At 41.6% G+C, this 21,035-nt stretch overlaps 5 protein-coding genes and 1 long non-coding RNA gene across 8 annotated transcripts; 2 read left to right on the top strand and 4 right to left on the bottom strand.

Annotated features, from left to right (window-relative positions):
- The first annotated feature begins 72 nt into the window (after nucleotides 1-72).
- Nucleotides 73-2,439, top strand: Gmppb (GDP-mannose pyrophosphorylase B). 3 transcript variants are annotated; one of them, XM_070282176.1, is made up of 4 exons: nucleotides 73-308; nucleotides 377-701; nucleotides 756-1,290; nucleotides 1,667-2,439. In XM_070282176.1, exons 2-4 carry the CDS (start codon nucleotides 522-524, stop codon nucleotides 2,065-2,067), a joined length of 1,116 nt encoding a protein of 371 aa, XP_070138277.1. In that variant the 5' UTR covers nucleotides 73-308; nucleotides 377-521; the 3' UTR covers nucleotides 2,068-2,439. The 3 variants fall into 3 exon arrangements, with proteins under 3 accessions (XP_070138277.1, XP_017092890.1, XP_017092889.1); XM_017237401.3 differs by having other exon boundaries at nucleotides 73-313; XM_017237400.3 differs by having other exon boundaries at nucleotides 73-318.
- Nucleotides 2,440-2,501: 62 nt separating this feature from the next.
- On the top strand, nucleotides 2,502-3,991 carry BBS5 (Bardet-Biedl syndrome 5 protein). Its single transcript, XM_017237377.3, has 5 exons — nucleotides 2,502-2,682; nucleotides 2,733-2,881; nucleotides 2,943-3,138; nucleotides 3,201-3,438; nucleotides 3,496-3,991. Exons 1-5 carry the CDS (start codon nucleotides 2,588-2,590, stop codon nucleotides 3,970-3,972), a joined length of 1,155 nt encoding a protein of 384 aa, XP_017092866.2. The 5' UTR covers nucleotides 2,502-2,587; the 3' UTR covers nucleotides 3,973-3,991.
- LOC108122661 (nucleolar and coiled-body phosphoprotein 1) lies at nucleotides 3,988-7,225 on the bottom strand. The gene is made up of 3 exons (XM_043211772.2): nucleotides 6,104-7,225; nucleotides 5,929-6,045; nucleotides 3,988-5,868 (listed from the first exon to the last, which is right to left on the bottom strand). The coding sequence occupies exons 1-3, from the start codon at nucleotides 6,712-6,714 to the stop codon at nucleotides 5,205-5,207; spliced, it is 1,392 nt and encodes a 463-aa protein (XP_043067707.2). The 5' UTR covers nucleotides 6,715-7,225; the 3' UTR covers nucleotides 3,988-5,204.
- Nucleotides 7,226-7,681: 456 nt separating this feature from the next.
- LOC122321612 (uncharacterized) lies at nucleotides 7,682-9,167 on the bottom strand. The gene is made up of 2 exons (XR_011443433.1): nucleotides 8,404-9,167; nucleotides 7,682-8,345 (listed from the first exon to the last, which is right to left on the bottom strand). It is a non-coding gene; the product is annotated as an uncharacterized lncRNA (long non-coding RNA).
- Nucleotides 9,168-18,585: 9,418 nt separating this feature from the next.
- Nucleotides 18,586-19,272, bottom strand: LOC108122592 (uncharacterized). The gene has a single exon (XM_017237224.3). It carries the CDS (start codon nucleotides 19,136-19,138, stop codon nucleotides 18,749-18,751), a length of 390 nt encoding a protein of 129 aa, XP_017092713.2. The 5' UTR covers nucleotides 19,139-19,272; the 3' UTR covers nucleotides 18,586-18,748.
- On the bottom strand, nucleotides 19,137-20,134 carry LOC108122605 (uncharacterized). The gene has a single exon (XM_017237235.3). It carries the CDS (start codon nucleotides 20,049-20,051, stop codon nucleotides 19,758-19,760), a length of 294 nt encoding a protein of 97 aa, XP_017092724.2. The 5' UTR covers nucleotides 20,052-20,134; the 3' UTR covers nucleotides 19,137-19,757.
- Between the last annotated feature and the right edge of the window lie 901 nt (nucleotides 20,135-21,035).

Raw genomic sequence — 21,035 nt, 5'->3', positions numbered from 1 at the left:
AGAGATGGTAAATGACTCAATGTCGATACGATTCTATCGATATTAAAATCGTTCCTTATCCATCTCTATTATTTACTTTTTTTGTACTTCCTCAGAAAAGAACCGCAAAATATAGTTACAAAGACAAAACTACACCTGTGTAGATCTCTGTTGGAGCGAATAACAAACGTCAACTGAGCAAACAGCTGGACAAACACTTGCTAGGAATCTATTGGGTCTCACTGGGTAGTAACACGTATATACTGGCGGCGAAATCTCTTATCAGCCGAGCCCAAGAACAAAAACAAAAGAAACAACAGGCGAGAGCGGTAAGGTGAGGTGAGCAAAACTAATTAAAGTCAAACAGAAGTTACTCACCAGCCTTGGTTGATTGCAGTTCTTAGAAAGCGGAATCGAATACACGCTGAGCAGGAGCAAACGAAAGCGCCGAGCATTCGACGTTGGAACTCTGACGTGTCACTCGAATACATTCAACTGCAGCGCCACCCGGTTACGGCGGATCGCATAACGGAGCCAAAACAATGTGCGGGTCTCCCAATACGGCGGTGGGCACTGGAACAAGGGCCTTGATCCTGGTGGGTGGCTATGGCACCCGTCTGCGTCCCCTTACCCTCAGCACTCCCAAGCCCCTGGTGGAGTTCGCCAACAAACCGATTCTCCTGCACCAACTGGAGGCCCTAGTGGACGCTGGATGTCGTCAGGTAGGCGTAGTGTCGTAATCAATCTTTCAATTAAAATATCATAGCTCTTTTAAGGTAATTCTAGCCGTCAGCTATCGGGCGGAGCAAATGGAAAAAGAGCTCAAAGTGGAGGCGGACAAACTGGGCGTAGAACTGATCTTCTCGCATGAGACCGAGCCTCTGGGAACTGCCGGACCTCTGGCCCTGGCTAAATCCATTCTATCCGCCAGCACCGAGCCATTTTTCGTCCTCAACTCCGATGTCATCTGCGATTTTCCCTTCAAGCAGCTGGTGCAGTTCCATCGGAATCACGGAAAAGAGGGCACCATAGTGGTCACTAAAGTGGAGGAGCCATCCAAATACGGCGTTGTGTTGTACGACGAGAACGGCTGCATTAAGAACTTTATCGAGAAACCGCAGGAGTTTGTCAGCAACAAAATCAACGCCGGCATCTACATCTTTAATCCCTCCGTGCTCGAAAGAATCGAGGTGAAGCCCACCTCCATTGAGAAGGAAGTTTTCCCGGCCATGGCCCAGCAGCAGGAGCTGTATGCCATGGACCTGACCGGTTTCTGGATGGACATCGGACAGCCAAAAGACTTTCTAACCGGTATGCCTCACTGAATCACTTCCACTCCAGATTGCCTAATTGTCCTTATCGCAATGGTGCCAAACGTAATTTTCTTGGTTTCGCTTTATCATGTTTGGCTTTTTTTTTATCTTCTTGGTTTCTTGGAAACTTGGGTTAAATGTTTGATAGAGCGATTTCTGTTTAACTGAAGTGAACCTCATTAGGCTGATAGCGTGGGTAGTGGGTAGAGCCCAACAGTCAGGGGAAGAACTGCCAATCATATTATTTTTCAAGATAATGTTATGAAAACTTTGGTTCTAATCCAATGTTATGATTTTGGGTAGACCGTAGGTCAAAATTAGTCATTTAACAGAAACTTTTATTAGTTTAATCAGTAAATATTTATTCTTTTCAGGCATGTGCCTCTATTTGAGTTCGCTGCGCCAGAAACAGTCGTCAAAGCTGTACACGGGCCCCGGAGTGGTGGGCAACGTGCTCGTGGACCCCACTGCCAAGATCGGCGAGGGCTGTCGCATAGGACCGAATGTCACCATTGGACCGGGCGTGACCATCGAGGATGGAGTGTGCATCAAACGGTCCACCATCTTGAAAGGCGCCATTGTCCGATCACACTCCTGGCTGGACTCCTGCATCGTCGGATGGCGCTCCACGGTTGGCCGGTGGGTGCGCATCGAGGGCATCACAGTGCTTGGCGAGGATGTGATCGTCAAGGATGAGCTGTACATCAACGGCGGCCAAGTGCTGCCCCACAAGAGCATCGCAGCCAGTGTGCCCGAGCCCCAGATCATAATGTGAGCCCGAGGCGAGGACAGTTTCTGTAAATACGATATTGTTTCGTTCAGTTGCCGGTTCGGTATTCAATGAGGGTGCCTTCAGCTTCAATGTCACTGGATGTCCTAGAGTTTAAGCCTATGTCTTGCAATATTCACACGATAATCAGATACAATGAGAAACATTTCCAACACCTAGCTTTGCTACCTATACTTATAAACTAAGGCTCAATTTCCTTCTCCAAAGAAGGTATCTATAAAGTTTGACTTTTGTCTGAGCTTAAGGCCACCACCAGCCAGACCCTTTTCTACTTTGGTAAGTGGAGCATAAGTTTAATTTTAATTCTAAAGTTTAGTAAAAATATACTTACGTACGTCTGTACGACAATAAATTATAGAAGAGTGTTCATTTATTGAAAGTCTCCTGGAAGAGTATTTTGTAGTTTTCATTTCCTTTGGAAGGGCTGTTAGTGGTTGCCTGGTAACCGGTGGGCCTGACATTACCTTGCAAGGCACAACAAAGCAGGATACGGATTTCTCACAAAATGTTGAAAAATATTAGCCAAGTGGATGCCAAGCAGCAGCCACAGTTAGCGCTGCTCTGGGAGGACAAGGAGGTCAAGTTCGATGTGCCGCAATTGTAAGTCCCGGAGGTGTTCCCTAGAAAGGATTCTAGCAACCTTTTTTCAGGCACAAGAACCTCCGAAGCGGAGAGCGGGTGCTGGACTACATATACCACATCGAGGACAGCAAGGGCAATCCTGGAGACACGGGCCGCTTGATGGTCACCAACCTGCGACTGATCTGGCACTCACTGGTCCACAAGAAGTACAATCTCTGTGGGTATTCACTAAGGACTAACCATATTTGGACCACTTTGATACTCTTCTTTTATGACAGCCATTGGATATGCCAGGATTGCCAACACCAACACTAGGATAGTGCACATGCACACCAAGGGCAAGACTCCCAGCCAGGCCCTGTATATTCTGGCCATCAGCGAAGGTACCCGGTTCGAGTTCCTCTTCACTGACGTCTCCGGGGAAACAGCGCGTCGGGATCAGCCCATCTTTGCCAGCGTTTTCGATGTTTATCAGTGAGATGACCAATAGCTAAGGATTAGTTACTTTTAAGACTAAAGTTTGATTTTCTTTCCAGGCTTTATCAACGAACTTATCTCTACCGGGACCTGAAACTCCGCGGAGCCATCGTGCAGGCAGGTCAGTTGGTTATCCTGCCGGATGAGCAGGTTTTCAGCCAGGTCCAGGGCGTTTGGAATCTGTCCAGCGACCAGGGCAACCTCGGAAGCTTTGTGGTGTCCAACATTCGGTTGGTGTGGTTTGCCGATGCCAATGAATCCTTCAACATCAGCTTGCCCTACTTGCAGATAGAGAGTGTAAGGATTTTAAGGATACACATAAGCTTTATAGTTATTTTTCCAAATTCCATTCAGTTGCGGGTCCGTGAGAGCAAGTATGGTCCTGCCCTGGTTATCCAAACTGCCGAGACTGGAGGTGGCTATGTGCTTGGCTTCCGAATAGATCCTGCCGAGCGACTGAACGAGTTGTTTAAGGAGCTGTGCTCCTTGCATGCCATTTACGGGGAGCAGCCGAACTTTGGCATCCAATACAATGCCCAGGATGCCCGCCAACGGCTGGCCGAGGCAGCCGAGGAGGCCGCCCAGGCGTCCCAGTTCAAGGTGGAAAACTTCGAGGAGCTGGACGAGAGGCAGGAGCGTGAGATAAACACCAAGCTGAACAGCTACCTGGCCGAGGGTTGCGTGGCGAAGACCTCGAGTGCATCCAGCCGCGAGGAAGGAGATCCTGTCTACTGCAAGGAACTGGGCTTTGCCATGGAGAGAATCCGCGATGGCTACAAGCTGCAGGACCTCTGGAATGTAATGCCCACCAAAATGGAGACTTTCGAGTAATAAATCCAATGAAACTTAATATTTTTAGTTACTTTTTATTGACGCATACAACTCGCTGGTTTTAAGTAATTTTCTTTGTTTGGAATCGCTTGAAATTGTCTTCTCTCTTAGGCTTAAAATTTAAACATTTTTGCTTCCTTGCAGTTTGAGTTTTGTTTATTTTTATTTAGCTTCTACTTATTGATATCGAAGTTCTGAATTATTGAGAGCTTTTCTGTGTTGCCGTTTGCCGGGGTGGTGAAGCAAAGAAGTGCTGAAGTGGCTTCCAGCGATAGTCTTTTGCTTGTTTTTTTTATAAATTAGTTCATATCACAACACACAGTTGATTTGACCGGTATATTTTCCATAGACTTTTCTATTTTATATATATGTATTTATGTGGTGTTCTTACACTTTAGATCATATGCTTAAAATAAGGATAGTGTTCGTACATAGGTTAGTTTATGTACGCAAATGAATGGTTTAGTCTGTCACTAAGCTATAAATTCTAACAAACCTAATTAAAGTAGGAAAATTATTTGTAGTTGTGGCGTTTTCCTGCCTCAGAGGCGAAACCCAAATATGTAGATTTGAAAATTGAAACTGAAAACTGCGCACTTCGTTTGTACATTCATCCGTAAGGAAACACATAATGGTAAACATAAAACATATAGGTATATAAACAAAATTGTTCCACTTAAAATATCATATAGAGGAATGGCTTACAATTTACTATTTTCTTTATACATTTAATACTTTCTTCTCGATGACCTGTGGCGTGAGTGTGAGGACTAACCTCAAGATTTCCGTTCTGCATATATATATATCATCTTGTATCATATTATATTCGTAGCGGATGCTTTGTTATATCAGTCTTGGAGACCAAGTCAAAAAGTGAGGCTGCAACACATTTACTTCAAGCAAGTGAAAGTGAGAGACCGGTACCCATCGACCTACCTATCAACGGTCAGCAGCGTTTCTAGACAAATTTCAGATTGCACAAATTAATCGAAACGATTTCAACTACGATTACTTTACATTCTTAATGCCGTATCTTACACTTCCACTTACTTCCAACGAAAGGGGTAACACGAACGCACAGATCCGGATCGCAACGTGTTTACACATAAACAGTAACTAGAACCAAAGACTTAAGACTTAGCGACTCTTTTTTTCTTTCCTACTATTGTTGGTTTGTTTTTCTGCCATATCGGCTTACGTTCCAATGAGCGAGCATCTAAGATCCATGGAGCTTAGTTGCTGGCGGAGATCTTCTGACGGGCGCGCTGACGTGTCATTGGCGGCGATGCCCGAGGGGGAGTAGCTGTCGCCCCACGACCACGTTTCGCGACTGGCCCCTTTCCTGCTGCCGCTGTCTTGCGCTTGGGTGCGGTCTTCTTGCCTGGAGAGATGCTTGGCTTTGCCAGGGATGTGGGAGCGACCACGGAAGCTTCACGGCTGCGCTTGGTGGCTCCTCCACCTCCACTGGCGGCCGCTTTGCGCTTGGCCGGAGGACGTGGCATAGCGGGTGAGTTCGTTGCAGCAACTGGCATGGGAGCCGCTGTGGAAGAACCACGGTTACGCCTGGATCCTCCACTAGCAGCAGTTGTTCTGAGCTTGGTTACAGGAATTTCATCCTCTTCAGTTTCGTCCGGAGTGGGCGAGCTTGAAGCCGCCCTTTTTCGTTGCTTTTTGGCCGTGAGTAGCGGAGCCCGGCGGCGCCGCTTTGGCTTGGGATTGGCATTGGTTGTGGTAGAGGGATTAGCATTGGCCTGGCTGGTACTTGAGGTGTGGCTCCTGCTCCTTCTGCTACTGGTTGTGGCGGTGGTGTTTGTGATGGCGGTGTTGGTGTTGGTGGTTTCTTTGTAAGGCATTGGCACGAAAGCCGATGCTTCGTTAGTTGGCAATGTCAAGTTGCTAAAAGCGAAACATTGCCTTTAAAATATTCCGACCTCTTCGGTTAATGGGAGTTCTCACCTGTGCTTTGGTTTGTGGGACGACACCTCATCATCGTCGTCCTCGTCTTCGTCGCTGTCCAGATTAGTCGCGGCTACAAATTTTGGTTTCTTCAGTTCAAAGCCACGGAATTTATTTCTACGAAGGTAAAAGACTTAGTTATCTTAGATCCAACTGGTGTCGTATTGATACCTACATTTTAATGGGTGTGATGGGCATGGGCCGGATGGGCTTGAAATCGCACAGATCCATGAGCAGGCTGTCAGTGCTGGGGTTGCGCTTCCTAGCGGCTGCTGAACGGTGCAGAGCTGTGGGCGCCACAGTATAAGTCCGCAGAAAGGCCAAGGTGGGCACCTGGCTGACCAGAGACTGCGGCTGCTGCACTTGCACCTGCGACTGCAACTGAGAATGTGACTCCCTGGCCAGCACGTAGTGGCGGTTAGCGGCAATTGAAGAGCTGCTTGAAGGACCACACCCCATCAGCCCACCGGCTCCGCTTAGCTTCCTTTTCAAGCTATGGTCCAACAGTTTGGCGGAAGTGAGGCTTGCCGGAGCGGGAGCTGGTACTGGGACCACCGAAGTGGGTGCAGATATTACGAGGGCCTTCTGCACAGTGTCCTTGATGAACTCGGTGCCACGGTGCAGGCGCACCGAAAGTGTTTTCATCAACGCACTGGCAGCACTGGGACGACTGGCCACTGAGGTGGTGGGAGTAACACCGCCGCCCCCACCGGAGGCTCCGGATCCGGCGTTCGAATTGAGTTTGCCAGCATCGTAGGCCGGCAGACCGGCTGCGGCCAGCAGCATTATGGAATCCGGATCGGGAATCGGGAGTGGAGACGTGAGCAATCCCCACCAGTTAGATGCACTGCCTCCTGCGCCGGAACCAGCAGCAATCGCATGGGATTAGCAGTCAGCTGGCACATTTACACTTCCATATTCCGGCTTAGACGAGAGTTATTGGAAAAACCAAATCTAATACGAAAACTACAGATTTCTTTTTGTTTTTTCTTCTTGCCTCGCACTCGTTCGTATTACTACAACTACTACTACACACCAGCACACACACACACTAGCACAAACACTCCATTGTGTGCCGGTGGCCAGGACGAGATACGTATTGAGCTCCTCGCCTTGCAATCCTTCTGGTTGTTTTTGTGGTTTTCCTCCTCTTTAGCTGAAATTTGATCACCTGCACCTGGATTTTCAGTAGGAGGGAGGTAGCGAACGACTTTTTGCGAATTCTCTTGCTATTTTTTACACCTTTACTACCGCACGTTCATTCATCAGCTGCCTAGTGTTGGCAATCATAAATCTATTCGATACTATCGTATGAGCGTCGCAGCAGTGTTGCGAAATGGTTTTGACAATGTTGGAAAATGGCTTTATGTGTTTGTAAACAAGTAAAAGTAGTTCCATTGGGCTAAATATTGCATTTTACACATTTATTGGATTCCTTGTGATTAATGACCTTAGCCTTCTTGTTATAGCACTGGAATTCTTAGAGAAACAAACTCAAGGAGGCCCTTAACATCCTAGGGCCGGCTCGTATTGAAAACCGCCATTTAACATGATAGTCGCAATGAACCAGTTCCATTTGTAGGAAATGAGCTTCCGAGGCTGTTCAAATCCACCAACACGTTTTCATTTCTACTGCGAGAAACCCTCATCAGACAAAAGGTTGGTATGTCTTATTGGCCATTGGATATATTGGCTATACTTACCATTTTAATTGCAGAAACTTTTTAAAATAAAAAATTATATACCGAAGAAATGGTTGTATAAGTTGACTAGCTTCAAAGTCAATAATTTTAATAAATATAAAAAAAATGTATTACATTTTAAATTGATCATTATGAAAAAATACTTAAATATTATTACTGTAATTGGCTTTAATTCCCTGGCACTTTGAAAGATTTTAACGTTCCTAAAGGAATATTCGCCCATGAGATCGGTATGATGAGTCTTTTGTTTTCTTAAGGATTACTTTACTTCTTTTAATTGGCTTAAACTTTCTGGCTATTTAAAAGATTCATGGGTTCTTGATGAATTATGCTGCTATGATCGGGATGATGAGTCTCTGCTGGTGTTTTATGGATGGCATGCTGCTATAATCGGGATGATGGGTCTCTGCTGGGGTTTCAAGGTCTCTCCTTTATTCCTCAGAATCTGAAGCTTTCGTGTCATTTCAAATGTATTCGTCCAAGAGTCTATTTCTTATCAAAATACACTCGCAGTTTGGATGATAATTTTTGCAAAGGCGAGTCTTTGAAGCTTGGGCGGACCTCTGGCTCATTTCGCTTCTTAACATTATTGGCGAAACATTTTTTTAGTGTTTTTGAAAAGTTGAGAAGGGGAGAATGCTTAAATGGAACCTTCTTCTCCGTCTCGGGACCGAAAGAGCTGTCTATGTTAGACGCTAGGGTCGTAGAATGTACCTGAAAAAAGATAATGATAAGATCATCAGGCAACAGAGATTTGGGAATAGTTACTCACAGTCTCGGCAGAATTCTCTTCGAAGGTTTCTATTACATAGGATTGCTCCGAAAGAACGGATAAGCTTAAACTGAACAACGAGTCATTATCATCATCATTGAAAGAGTGGAAAGAATCGGAGTCGGAGTCAGACATTTTTGTGCAAAAAATTTTTCACAGTTGACCGGAAGTCGATTGACAGAAGAATGAGCTTGACAGATGACGTTTAAAGTTACCATTTGGTGAAAAGAACTTATTCCTAATTTATAACATCTCCTTCTTGCGCTGACTCATGTGTGATTAGTGTAACCGTACAATTACATAAAATAATGTGATTTAAATAAATACTAATTCATTTATAAAAATACTTAGAACTATATAACAGATTATACCTATTTTTGTATGACACTTTATATTAATCCCAAGTTTGTTATAAACTTTATATTAAAATCAAACTTGGGTGAAAGGCATCCAAACTGGCTGTATTAAGGTAATTAAATCGGAAAAAACAATAAATGTAAAGCCACTACGACTTTTGCTGCTTGGCGAGCTATAAAACCTGACTTAAATTGAAATTAAATATCCAAACTACTTTTCAAGCTACTGTGCGCCATCCGCGGCGGCAATTCAAAATCATAGATAAGTCCATCGTTCCGTATCGGGTGCATTAAAGCGAAATAAACGCTGCGGTGCATGCGGTTTTCAATTTGCGAGCCGTGAATTTGCAGCCAACCAATCGAAACCCATCGGAGGTGCGCCTGCGCACTTTTTCAGGAAATCTATAGAGAGAGGGGGCGGCGGCCGATCGAGGGGGCGGGGATGTGGCACGCTTTTGTGGTTGGGCCACCCCCTACGGACTGGATTCGTTGCTCTCCGCTGGGCCACTGCTGCTGTGACAGAAGTGTTTTTTGGCATGTCAAATGGCCGTTGGTCGTCCCATCCTCCTGCCCAGTTCCGTCCTCTTGGCCTTCCCCGTTCTTTTAATAACATTATGAAAACGCGTGTTTTACAGCTCATCATGGTTTTTAGTTTAAGGGCAGGAGAAAAGCGAGGATGGGAAGCAATGAATTTCTTGCATTATGTGGTGCACCCGCTTTTTTATATACCCTAGAATCTTGACTGGAGATTTAATATTATAGGTTAGGTTAGGTTGAGGCGGCGATGAGGGGCCGGTGTCTGACCCCCATCCACTTGAGCCGCTGGGGCTCCTTGAGATTTTAATATTATATAGAGTGTATCTAGTTCAAAGGTGGAGAAAAAAAGGTACAATATTATAAAGACCATTCATAAGTTGAATAAAACACGATAAGTTAGGTAGACTATATAAAAATATTCAGCAATATACAACTATGAAAATTTATTAATATTTTTTTTTTCATTTCGGTACTTTTTTCATTATATTTAATAAATAAATTGAATAGTGCTTTGAGGGTATTCATAATTTCGGCTCCTTTCAGCAGAGACTCGGCTGGAGGTCACCCCCCCAGAGAGCCGCCTCGAACACGCGCTACGGACTCAGTTTGGACCCCTTAAGATGAACCTGAAGCAGAGTCGCTATCGGAAACGGTCGCCTGATTGCAGGAAACTTCGTTGCAACATAAAAGTGAAATAAAACTTTTGTTGCTTCTTTTTTCCTGTTGCAGCAAAATTTGCCTAACAGGATTTATCATTTAGGCATTTTTTAAGAGGAGAATCAGGATAAATTGCGACCTAAGAAGGTGCGACTTAACTTCCTATCACCAGTGAAGGCTATCAGCTTTATTGAATTATAGATTTTTGCCTTTGTCCAAGAGCAGCAAATATTATTGAAGAATTTGTTGGTGTTCGGCTGCCAGCCTGGCATCCTGGCAGCTTGCCAGTTAAGAGTCAGGTCCTCTCCGCAGAAACTCGGCTGGAGGTCACCCCCCTAGGGCGCCTCACTATGCGCCGCCTCGAACACGCGCTCCGGATTGCTTTTGGACTTCTGCGCAACCGCAGCGAACACAAAGCCTCAGCAGAAGCTGAATCTGAAGCAGGAGCAGAAGCAGCAGCCTTAGCGGAAACGGGGCGGCAGATTGCAGCATTGTGTGGCAGGCGTCGTGCTCTGGGCTCAAAGCTATAATTTTCCAATATGCAAATGTGTTGGTGCCACAAAATGGCGCCGCATCGTGCTCATTAGGCGAGTGGATTGGATTGGTTTGGATTGGAGTGGAGTGACAATTATAAAATTTTGCAGCACGACTAAGCAAATTATTTTCACTAAATTAAATTTTAACTCGTGCTGGGCGCACTTCTCGAGAACCGCAGCGCATTACCACCAGGTCCGCCCAAATACACCGCAATATCCGGGGACTCCAAGTGTGCCCCTGTGGATTGACATGTGGCAGGGGCGATGAAAAGCCCAGAGATTCAATCGCGTCCTTGGAGGAAGCGCAGCTGCCACCGCGAGGGGTTCCATGTTTTGTGGAGTACATTTGGCGAGAGAACAAAAGTTGTGAGCACAAAGAAATCAATTTTCTTTAAAATTAATTGATTGACCAAAAATTATTGCAGTGGCAGCAGGCCAGAAGCTTTGTCTTTGATTTTTTGCATAAAACCTAGAAAGAGTTTTGTTCAGAAAAAATATGTATTATTAGAATATCATTGAAATTCATCTCTAACTTTTAAAAATATTTATATATAGCATTAGTTAGTTTTTATTTAGTTTATCCATACTTTTATTTATAAATCACAGTTCAATCAAAATAAGAAACTGTCCAACAGAACTTCTATCTGCCCATAATTAAAGCTCATTTCGGGAATAAAGAAAATTTATGAACTCGGCCCGCTGGTGTTTATAATCGTGGCGATCCCATAAGATAAATGATTATTGAAATGTGCTACGTAAATGGATTCATGCCCCAGACCCAGCCCCGGCACTGGCAATAACGAAATTTGTACGCAACAAATTCCGCGCATTGTTTTCAACAATTTGTTCAAATCCATTGGCTGTCTTTCGGAACAGAAATCGAAAATCGATTTAGTGCCTGGAAAATATACTATATACTGAGTGTAGTCTAGTGATTTCAAATGATTTCAATTACATTTCATTTGGCCTCAACATATTTTTCACAGGTGTGAAGAGGTTTTTTTTCGGTAATGAAAAAACCATAAATCATTGCACAAATGAAGTTGAACTCGATGTTTTTTGGGGGCCCTTCGATTTTTTTTTTTTTGTGTTTTTCTTTTCCCTTATTGTTGTAAAGTGTAACATTGATTAAGCATTATTAGCGTTTATTGTTGTTGAGGTTCACTCATTCTCCCGACTCCGCTCAACTCTACGCCGTGGCATTCTATCTAGTCCATTGTATTTGGGTCTTCTTTCTATATATCCACAGTATATCCAGTATAGCCAGCTCTTGTTGTTTTTGTTATTATCTCTCCTATTTTGGCCGTTGTTTTGTGCCCGCTCAGTGGGACACTTTCCATCATCAACCTTCTCCCGGGTGATGGAACGTTTCGTTTTCCAGCTCAGCCATCAGCCCCCCCAAAAGAGATTCTCCGTTCGAGAGTCGAGGGCTTTTCAGGTTATTGGGGAGTGAGTTGGGCTGGGGTGAGGGGGGTGACCACTATGGGGGCGAACATATTGATGTATGTTCATTCTGTCGGTTTGTGCTCTTCAAGTGAATCAAAATTGATTGGCCAGGTTAGCCTCTTCGGATAATGAAGTTTTTAATTAACTTGATGGACAGTGAAGACAAAATGGAGAGTCTTTAAATTTCTAAGAGTAAGGGTTATACTTTTTTTAATTGTTATCCTCATTAAATTTTTCTCTCCATCTGAACCTAACTTTAACAACATTTTAAATCTATGTCTTAAGTATTTCTTAAAGGGCAATATCTTCTTAAAGAATGGCCACAAAACTCACTTCATAAAACTTACTTATCTAAAAGCAAGTCAAACAATACTTGGCCACAACAGAAATTGCAATCGAATCTTTGGTCAAAACCAAACCCTGCCAACTGACAGGCAAAAGGAGGCGCCCAAAGGGGCGGCGGCCATTACTCTGGCTCTTGCCTTGGCCAATAAAACGAACGGGGAAAAGGCCATCGGCACAGCAGTGGGATTGGCCCTGGTCGAACTTCATTTGAGGTTTGAGGCGCCTTCGAGAATTCCAAACAAAGACTAAATAAAGTTTGGGGTCGAAATTGATTTTGCGGTAGCCCAGGCAATAAATGTTTTTGGCCAAAAACCTAAATACCAGTTGACCAATAGAGGGGAAGGGGAAAAACGACCAAAAATGTTGTTGCAGAGAGAGAAATAATAAAAGTCAATATTGTATAAGCTATTATATTTTAAGCAACATAAGTGGGTGCATCTAGCACACATTTGTATTGGTTTCTCTAGAGTTTAAAATGTTTCATTAAATTATTTTGTATTTTTAAAAATATTTTTTTTTGTGTAAAACTGCTCTGTGCACTAAAGGTTTGACAAAGTGAGAAATATGCATGGCAAACAAGGAGCACAGGCATTCCTTCGCCCTTCAACTCCTCCGCCCTTCTCGTCCTTTAAACTGCAACGAGAAAATATGATGACATATCGCGTCATAGTTCAAACGGCAGGGAATCCACTGATCAATTTTGTACACAGCACGGCGCCATCTTTTTGGCCCTTGCATGAGAGCAGGACTTTACTTTTTTTTTCGTCGAGGATTTAGTATGAAGTATGTTTGGGTCAAGGGGATTGGGAGGGGAGGGGAGGGGCTGTTTTGGGCCTGGTCAGTGGCGCACTGGATTTTGGTTCTGTACTTCTTTTTTCCGGTCGGTTTCGCTTCGTTTCGAGTGATCCAAATCGCTGGCCATAATTTTTTATTATCCCGAGTCCGTGGACTGGGAGGGGCAAGACGTCGGCTCTTGGCTTCCGTTGGTGGAGTTGGCTCTTGGCCCGGAGTAGCCATAAAAATAATTAATTGGCTTTTATGTGGCAGGAGCCGTTGAAATTTCGCTTGTTTTTCAGCTTGCCCCATCGCGCCTCTCTCACTCACTCGCATCATGGTCTTGCAATGCAATTTCAGCCATGCATTTGCCTGTTTAATTAGCCATATTAATTATCTTCGTTATCTGCATCTGTTTTGTGGTCACACACACACACACAGACACAAGCGCAAAGCTCATTTCCGCTGCCGGCGGCCATTTTGTTTTTATCATTTGCTGTTTTGGCGGATAATTAGTTTTTGCGGTTTCCCATTCGCTATTCGACCACAAATTCAATTTCTGCTATGGTTTACTTTCCATAATTACAGTCTAATTTCTAATCTTTGATGTTTTTGGTGGAAACCGAATATATTGCCTACTTTGAGGCTGAGATACATTTGGTCCTTGGCCATATACAATTTGAAAGCATTAAATAAAAGCCATTCTTCATAGCCAGTTACCGATTTCATGCCACTTGTTTAATGTTTAATCATACATTTCCCAGCCCTTGCCGCCTCCACCGCTTGGCAGCAACCTCATCATGGCCTTCATTCGTTACCATTAATTTATGCGCGGAAAACTGCAGCACAGTGTGAAGCATTTTTCTACGTTGTAGTTTCTGGAAAATGTTTCTCGTGGAATAAATTGCGTGGAAATTATACGAAACTAGAATGTTGTTGAAAATACACGAGGAGACTGTCGAGGGAAAATGAGCACGAAATTAATGGCTTATAATAAGCTAAGAAAATATATGATTATGAACTAAAATTACGAAGTAGCTGCTGAGAGCGTAATCATAAAATACCCAAATAATTATTTTTTAAGAGAGAAAGCTTTAAAAAAACGGTTGCTTATGAATATATCTATATTATGTTGAAACATATATCCCAAAAGATTTTTATACCCTTGCAGAGGGTATTATAATTTTGGTCAAAAGTGTGCAACGCAGTGAAGGAGACATCTCCGACCCTATAAAGTATATATATTCTTGATCAGGATCACCTCCTGAGTTGATATGAGCATGTCCGTCTGTCCGTCTGTCCGTCTGTCCGTCTGTCCGTCTGTCTGTCCGTCTGTCTGTTTCTACGCGAACTAGTCTCTCAGTTTTATAGCTATCGTCTTGAAACTTTGCACACACCCTTCTTTCCTTTGCACGCAGTATATAAGTCGGAACGGCCCGGATCGGCCGACTATATCCTATAGCTGCCATATAACTGATTGATCGGAAATTGTATAACTTTGACGTTTTTAAAGTTACAGAGTTCAAATTTGACATGAGTGCTATTTTTGGCAAAACATTACGACATGCCAAATTTCGTAAGGATCGGCCGACTATATCCTATAGCTGTCATATAACTGAACGATCGGAAATGACCCAACTTTCGTGTTGTTAAAGATAGAAAGCTGGAACTTGGTACAGATTATATTCTTGGTCAGTTAATCCGATCTACCAAATTTCATAACGATCGACCGACTATATCTTATAGCTGCCATATAACTGAACGATCGGAAATGGTTTTTGGTAGAAATACCACTTTTGGTGTTTTTGAAGATAGAAGCTTGATTCTTTTTTTAGAATTTGTATTGTAATAAATTGGATTATATATTCATATTTCCATAAGGATCGGCCAACTATATCCGATGTTTGCGATATATATCCGGTTTAAACTGCAAGGGTATATAAACTTCGGCTCCGCCCGAAGTTAGCTTTCCTTTCTTGTTTTAAATAACTTAACTTCTCCATCGTAAGTTAAAAGTATTCCCTTCGTTTTCTTTTTCAAATGCCATAAATTACTAGAAAAAGGCATCAAAACCAAATCAACACTAATGAGTTTTTGTAATTGAAAAATAAAGAAAATTAAGCGGGCCTCGAAAGGTAAAAGTTTGTTAGCCAAACAAATAACCCTTAAAGTACGGGAAAATAAAAGGTATTCGAAAAGACAAGCTGAACTGCGCAGTTCATGTTCTCCCCTAAAATCATATTTTTTCTATAAATAACGCGCCAAAAAGGGGAATACAATAAAAAAAAAAGACTAAAAAAGCCAACCAGGCCGCATATAATATGTAGTTGATCTAAATAGTTAGATGCGAGTGCCCAAGTTAATGAAGCGGAAATGCAAATAAAGAATATCCACAGGCCTTGAGTCGGGCCAGCCCAATTGTTCACTTACCCGTCCTCCGTCGACGATTAACAAAAACGTCAACGACGACGATCATGATGATGATTGCATATAGTTCCTATATGGTATGACCTGGCAGCAGATCCATTGTTCTTTATGCTCGTCTGACATTTCCACAAGGGAAGTGGCGGCAAAAACAAATGTGATTGAGGCGAAGGTTTGTGGGATGCTGCGCTTTTGTTTGTTATGAGCCTATTTGCCTCCTCTACGACCTTGTCCTGCAAACAGGACAAAATAAAGGCCTACTGCAGGGACAAAAAGTGGAACGTAATGCGGAGAACGCAGGATCGATCCAGTTGATTGGTTTTAAACAAATTTATTTGCAACGCAGTTATTGATACCCGCAGAATTATGAAAGCTGATTTTTTAATAGGTCAGTTAACAGAAGAATATTGGAATAACCCATAAAATTTGGCAAAAATATGATAATGTTAAAGAAAAATAGGGATTAAAATCCGTTTTAATGCAGATTGGTGTACATTAGAAGTTCAAATCGTTTAAGGTATTCCGTTTAAGAAACCGATTGAAAATGGCAAAGATCGGTTGTGGGTCATATAGACCACCTCATGCATTTTGAAATTTTGAAGGGGATCACCCACAAAATTTGACAAAAAATCTTTTAAAAAATTTGTTGCTGGGTTTTGATGCAGATTTGTGTAAAATCGAAATACAAATCGATCAAGATATTCCGCTTGAGGATCGGATTGAAAATGACAAAGATATAGCCTACGCTGTGGGCCGTATAGACCTCAACATGCATTTTTGAAATTTTGAAGGGGATCCCCATGAAATTTGACAAAAAATCTTTTAAAAAATTTGTTGCTGGGTTTTAATGCAGATTTGTGTAAAATCGAAATACAAATCGATCAAGATATTCCGCTTGAGGATCAAGGTATTCTGCTTAAGGGGGGACATCTGAGTAACAGGCCAAAAAAAAGCGGTTTTTCTCAAATTTTTTTTGGCCAAATCAAAACAGCTAATCGAAAATTTGTAAATGGGGTTTTATTATATCATATTTAAACTACACAATAAAATTTTTTTTTAATAAATCGAAAACAAAATGGCGGCCCTGCAGCCCTTATTCGTAGGCCCTATTTTTTTAAAGGGGGTCCATGGCCGAACACCTAATGTCCTTAATTTTTGATCTAGAACAAAAAATCAAGTTTGGTTAGTTTCTTTATCTCAACGGCTATCGACACACGTAGGATTTTTTCGATATATTGATTTTTTCCAAAATGGCAAGTGATTGAACAAAATTTTCAATTTTCACTAACAAAAAACGTCACAAAATTGTTGATAAAAAAAAATGTAAGCAAAATAAAAAATCCTACGTGTGTCGATAGACCTAGGTATTCTGAGTATACTGTCAAAATTTTAGATCGATAGGTTAAGAGTTGTTTGAGTTAGGTGTTCGGCCAACTCAAAAAAAGTGGTTTCGAGAAAAACGCGTTTAAAGTTTTAAGTACTGTGGGATATACCTGTGAGGCATCGCCGCAGAATTAAAAATTTCGACACTTAGACACTTTTGCCGGACTCTATCTTTTGATATGTCATTTTTAAGACCCTAAAGAATTTTTTAAGCGAAAAAAAAAAATTTCGATTTTTTCAAAATTCTACTCAGATGTCCCCCCTTAAGGATCGGATTGAAAATGGCAAAGATATAGTCATCGCTGTGGGCCGTATAGGCCTCATCATGCATTTTTGAAATTTTGAAGGGGATCCCCATGAAATTTGACAAAAAATCTTTTAAAAAATGTGTTGCTGGGGTTTGATGCAGATTTGTGTAAAATCGAAATACAAATCGATCAAGATATTCCGCTTGAGGATCGTATTGAAAATGGCAAAGATATAGTCATCGCTGTGAGCCGTATAGACCTCATCATGCATTTTTGAAATTTTGAAGGGGATCCCAATGAAATTTGACAAAAAATCTTTTAAAAAATGTGTTGCTGGGTTTTGATGCAGATTTGTGTAAAATCGAAATACAAATCGATCAAGATATTCCGCTTGAGGATCGGATTGAAAATGACAAACATATAGCCTACGCTGTGGGCCGTATAGACCTCATCATGCATTTTTTTGAAATTTTGAAGGGGATCCCCATGAAATTTGACAAAAAATCTTTTAAAAAATGTGTTGCTGGGTTTTGATGCAGATTTGTGTAAAATCGAAATACAAATCGATCAAGATATTCTGCTTAAGGATCGGATTGAAAATGGCAAAGATAGAGTCATCGCTGTGGGCCGTATAGACCTCAAAATGCATTTTTGAAATTTTGAAGGGGAACCCCATGAAATTTGACAAAAAATCTTTTAAAAAATGTGTTGCTGGGTTTTGATGCAGATTTGTGTAAAATCGAAATACAAACCGATCAAGGTATTCCGCTTAAGGATCGGATTGAAAATGGAAAAGATATAGTCATCGCTGTGGGCCGTATAGACCTCAAAATGCATTTTTGAAATTTTGAAGGGGATCCCCATGAAATTTGACAAAAAATCTTTTAAAAAATGTGTTGCTGGGTTTTAATGCAGATTTGTGTAAAATCGAAATACAAATCGATCAAGATATTCCGCTTGAGGATCGTATTGAAAATGGCAAAGATATAATCATCGCTGTGAGCCGTATAGACCTCATCATGCATTTTTGAAATTTTGAAGGGGATCCCCATGAAATTTGACAAAAAATCTTTTAAAAAATTTGTGGCTGGGTTTTAATGCAGATTTGTGTAAAATCGAAATACAAATCGATCAAGATATTCCGCTTGAGGATCGTATTGAAAATGGCAAAGATATAATCATCGCTGTGAGCCGTATAGACCTCATCATGCATTTTTGAAATTTTGAAGGGGATCCCCATGAAATTTGACAAAAAATCTTTTAAAAAATTTGTGGCTGGGTTTTGATGCAGATTTGTGTTAAATCGAAATACAAATCGATCAAGATATTCCGCTTGAGGATCGGATTGAAAATGGCAAAGATATACCCTTCGCTGTGGGTCATATAGACCTCCTCATGCATTTTTGAAAATGGCAAAGATATACGCCCCATTTATGCATTCCAGAATATGTTACAAAAAATCTACAATTTTTGTTCTCGTTGCAGTCGTTATTTTTTAATATCTAACAGGGGCTACACTTTCATAATTTAGGGTTAGGGAACATCTCTGACTTGCAATTACAGCTATGCTTATGTATATATGTAGTATATATATAAAAACATAAGAAAGTTCCCTAGAATAAAGTGACAGTGGTACTTCTTAGTTTTCTTTTGGAACTCCTTGCATTTTACGACGGTGTGACTCCCGTCTCTGCTTGGCTAAGCTAAAAGCTGTTAACGTCTTCCGGGCTCCAGTCTTGGATTGGAAACGCTGCTGACGTACCAAAAGCGGACGGCGCTGATTGAGCCACCAGTCGAAGTCCGGTGGAATCCTGGCGAAACTGGCGATCATGTTGCGTTGCTGGGTAATCTCCTCTCGGCGAGTCAGCCAGTTCCGACCGTACTCCCAGCCGAGCAGCCATCCCATGCACGGTCGATCCTCTCGAATCTCTGGAATGGGTTCCGGTCTCCTCGCGGGCGGAAAAATAGCTCCATCATGATTCTTAGCCGGGATGAGCATTGAGCGGCTCCAAGTTCTCCCAAGAGGCATCGCGTCGCAAAAGTATTTCGCTTTTTTTTATATTTGAGTTTTTATACAATATATTTATACAATGTATAATATACACTGTATATTAATGTATATTTGTGTTGCTTGTTAGATGCCAGAACGTTGAATGAGTCTGGTTGGGCTTGACGTTTTCCTATGTACTTTAAAAAGGTATCTTTGTTTTTTTGTTTTCAGGAAAACTTTTTACAATCCTTATATACGAAATAATATGAATTCGTCGAAAAGAAAAAAATACGGAGAATACGAAAAATCTTTAAGATAAGCAACTTTAAGGATGCCAACATTAGAAGTGTTAGTTAGTCCTTATCAACACAAAAAGAAAACCCATAAACTAAAAAGATATCAATATTTTTAATCAAGTAAAATTGATTAAAATAGATCTTACACCCATGATACAATTATATTATTGTATCCTGCTTACACCATCCCTTTGTCTTGGCAACTGTTAGTTCTTCATACAACATTTTAAATAAATATATCTTTTGTTTATTGATTCGTTTCGAAAATACAATACAAATTTTATAAATTCAAGGCTACAACAATTATCAGCAATGCCCCGAAAAATGTATACAAAATAAATAAAAATATAAAACAATAAAAGTCAGGAGCTTATCCATTGTTTACGAGTCTTGATTGGCTTACGTTTTTCAAGCCAACGGGTAAAGTCAGGGGGAATGAACTTTAAAGCCTTCTTGGTCTTTTTCTGTAAAGACTTTTGGTAGACCTCTCGTTCTTCTAGCCACTGGCGACCGTAGTGCCAGGAAAGGATTAACGCCATCTGTGGCTGTTCGCCCTCAAAGGAAGGAGCAAAATTTGTGTGGCGGAGATTCTTGATGGCTCGGTCGGCCCCTGGAATGATGGGTCTTGCAGGACTCCAAATATTTTTTTCTATCATTTTGGGCTAAGCTATGGAAGTTTTTATTTTATTAAAAATATGTTCATTTGTTGATGGAAAAATTGACTTTATGAGATTCAAGATTACTTGGTTTTTGCTTTAAAAGTTTGAATTATACAGAAATTGCGTTAGATGTATTCCAAGAAAGGTCGAGCATGTGTTTCTTTGAAAGATCTTTTTCTAATAGCCAACTGCTAATTGAGTTAGCACAATCTAATGCGAGACATAGAAAATGTGGAACAAAACCCCGAAAAACATTTTGCTAATGGACATAATAACTCTATAGGAATACAAATGAAAAAGACAACAAATCGCCCATCGAGAAGGGTCGTCGGGCGAAATAAAAATGCAAACAGATGTAAATCCGAGCGTAAAACCCGAATAACCCAAAAGTCGAGATTTCGGACAATGTCAAAAGCACTGCATGAGGGCCAAATCAGCGGGGGCAACTCTGGGCCATAGGTCGGTATAGATTGGCCAGTATTCTGTAAACGAGACAAGATGGCAGCGGAAGTGGAACTGTTGGATGGAGCTCTAAAGTGGCCAGAACAACGCGTGCCAAAAGGTGCAAAGTGCCACAAAACGGAAGTGGCAGCTGGTTTGCAGGGTATCTTTCTTGTCTTTCATATTATGCAATGAAAATTTGTATTTTATCAAAAAATAAATAATGTATGAATTTTAAAATAAATTATGTTTAGTATTTCTTGGTACTATTTAGATATTCTATTCATAAATACTTTATAGTAGTAATATTACTATTTTTTTTAAAGGATACTCCGCTTACTTAGCTGGCCCCATTAAGTATGCAAGCTTTTTACCTCTACCTACAGAAATAACTGACTAAATTGGCACATCTGTTTCTTGCTTGTCTTCCTGCTCCCACATCGTTTTGCTGTTTCTGTCTCACCTTTACCGTTGTGAGCTGCCACCTCCTCTGGTACCGGGATTGTCTGCCCGACTGTCATCATTTCTCATCGTCGCTGC

The sequence above is a fragment of the Drosophila bipectinata genome, chromosome 3R, assembly GCF_030179905.1.
Source record: "Drosophila bipectinata strain 14024-0381.07 chromosome 3R, DbipHiC1v2, whole genome shotgun sequence".
NCBI classification, from domain to species: domain Eukaryota; kingdom Metazoa; phylum Arthropoda; class Insecta; order Diptera; family Drosophilidae; genus Drosophila; species Drosophila bipectinata.
The sequence above is the reverse complement of the archived record's forward strand: the minus strand, read 5'-3'. Positions and strand labels throughout refer to the sequence as shown.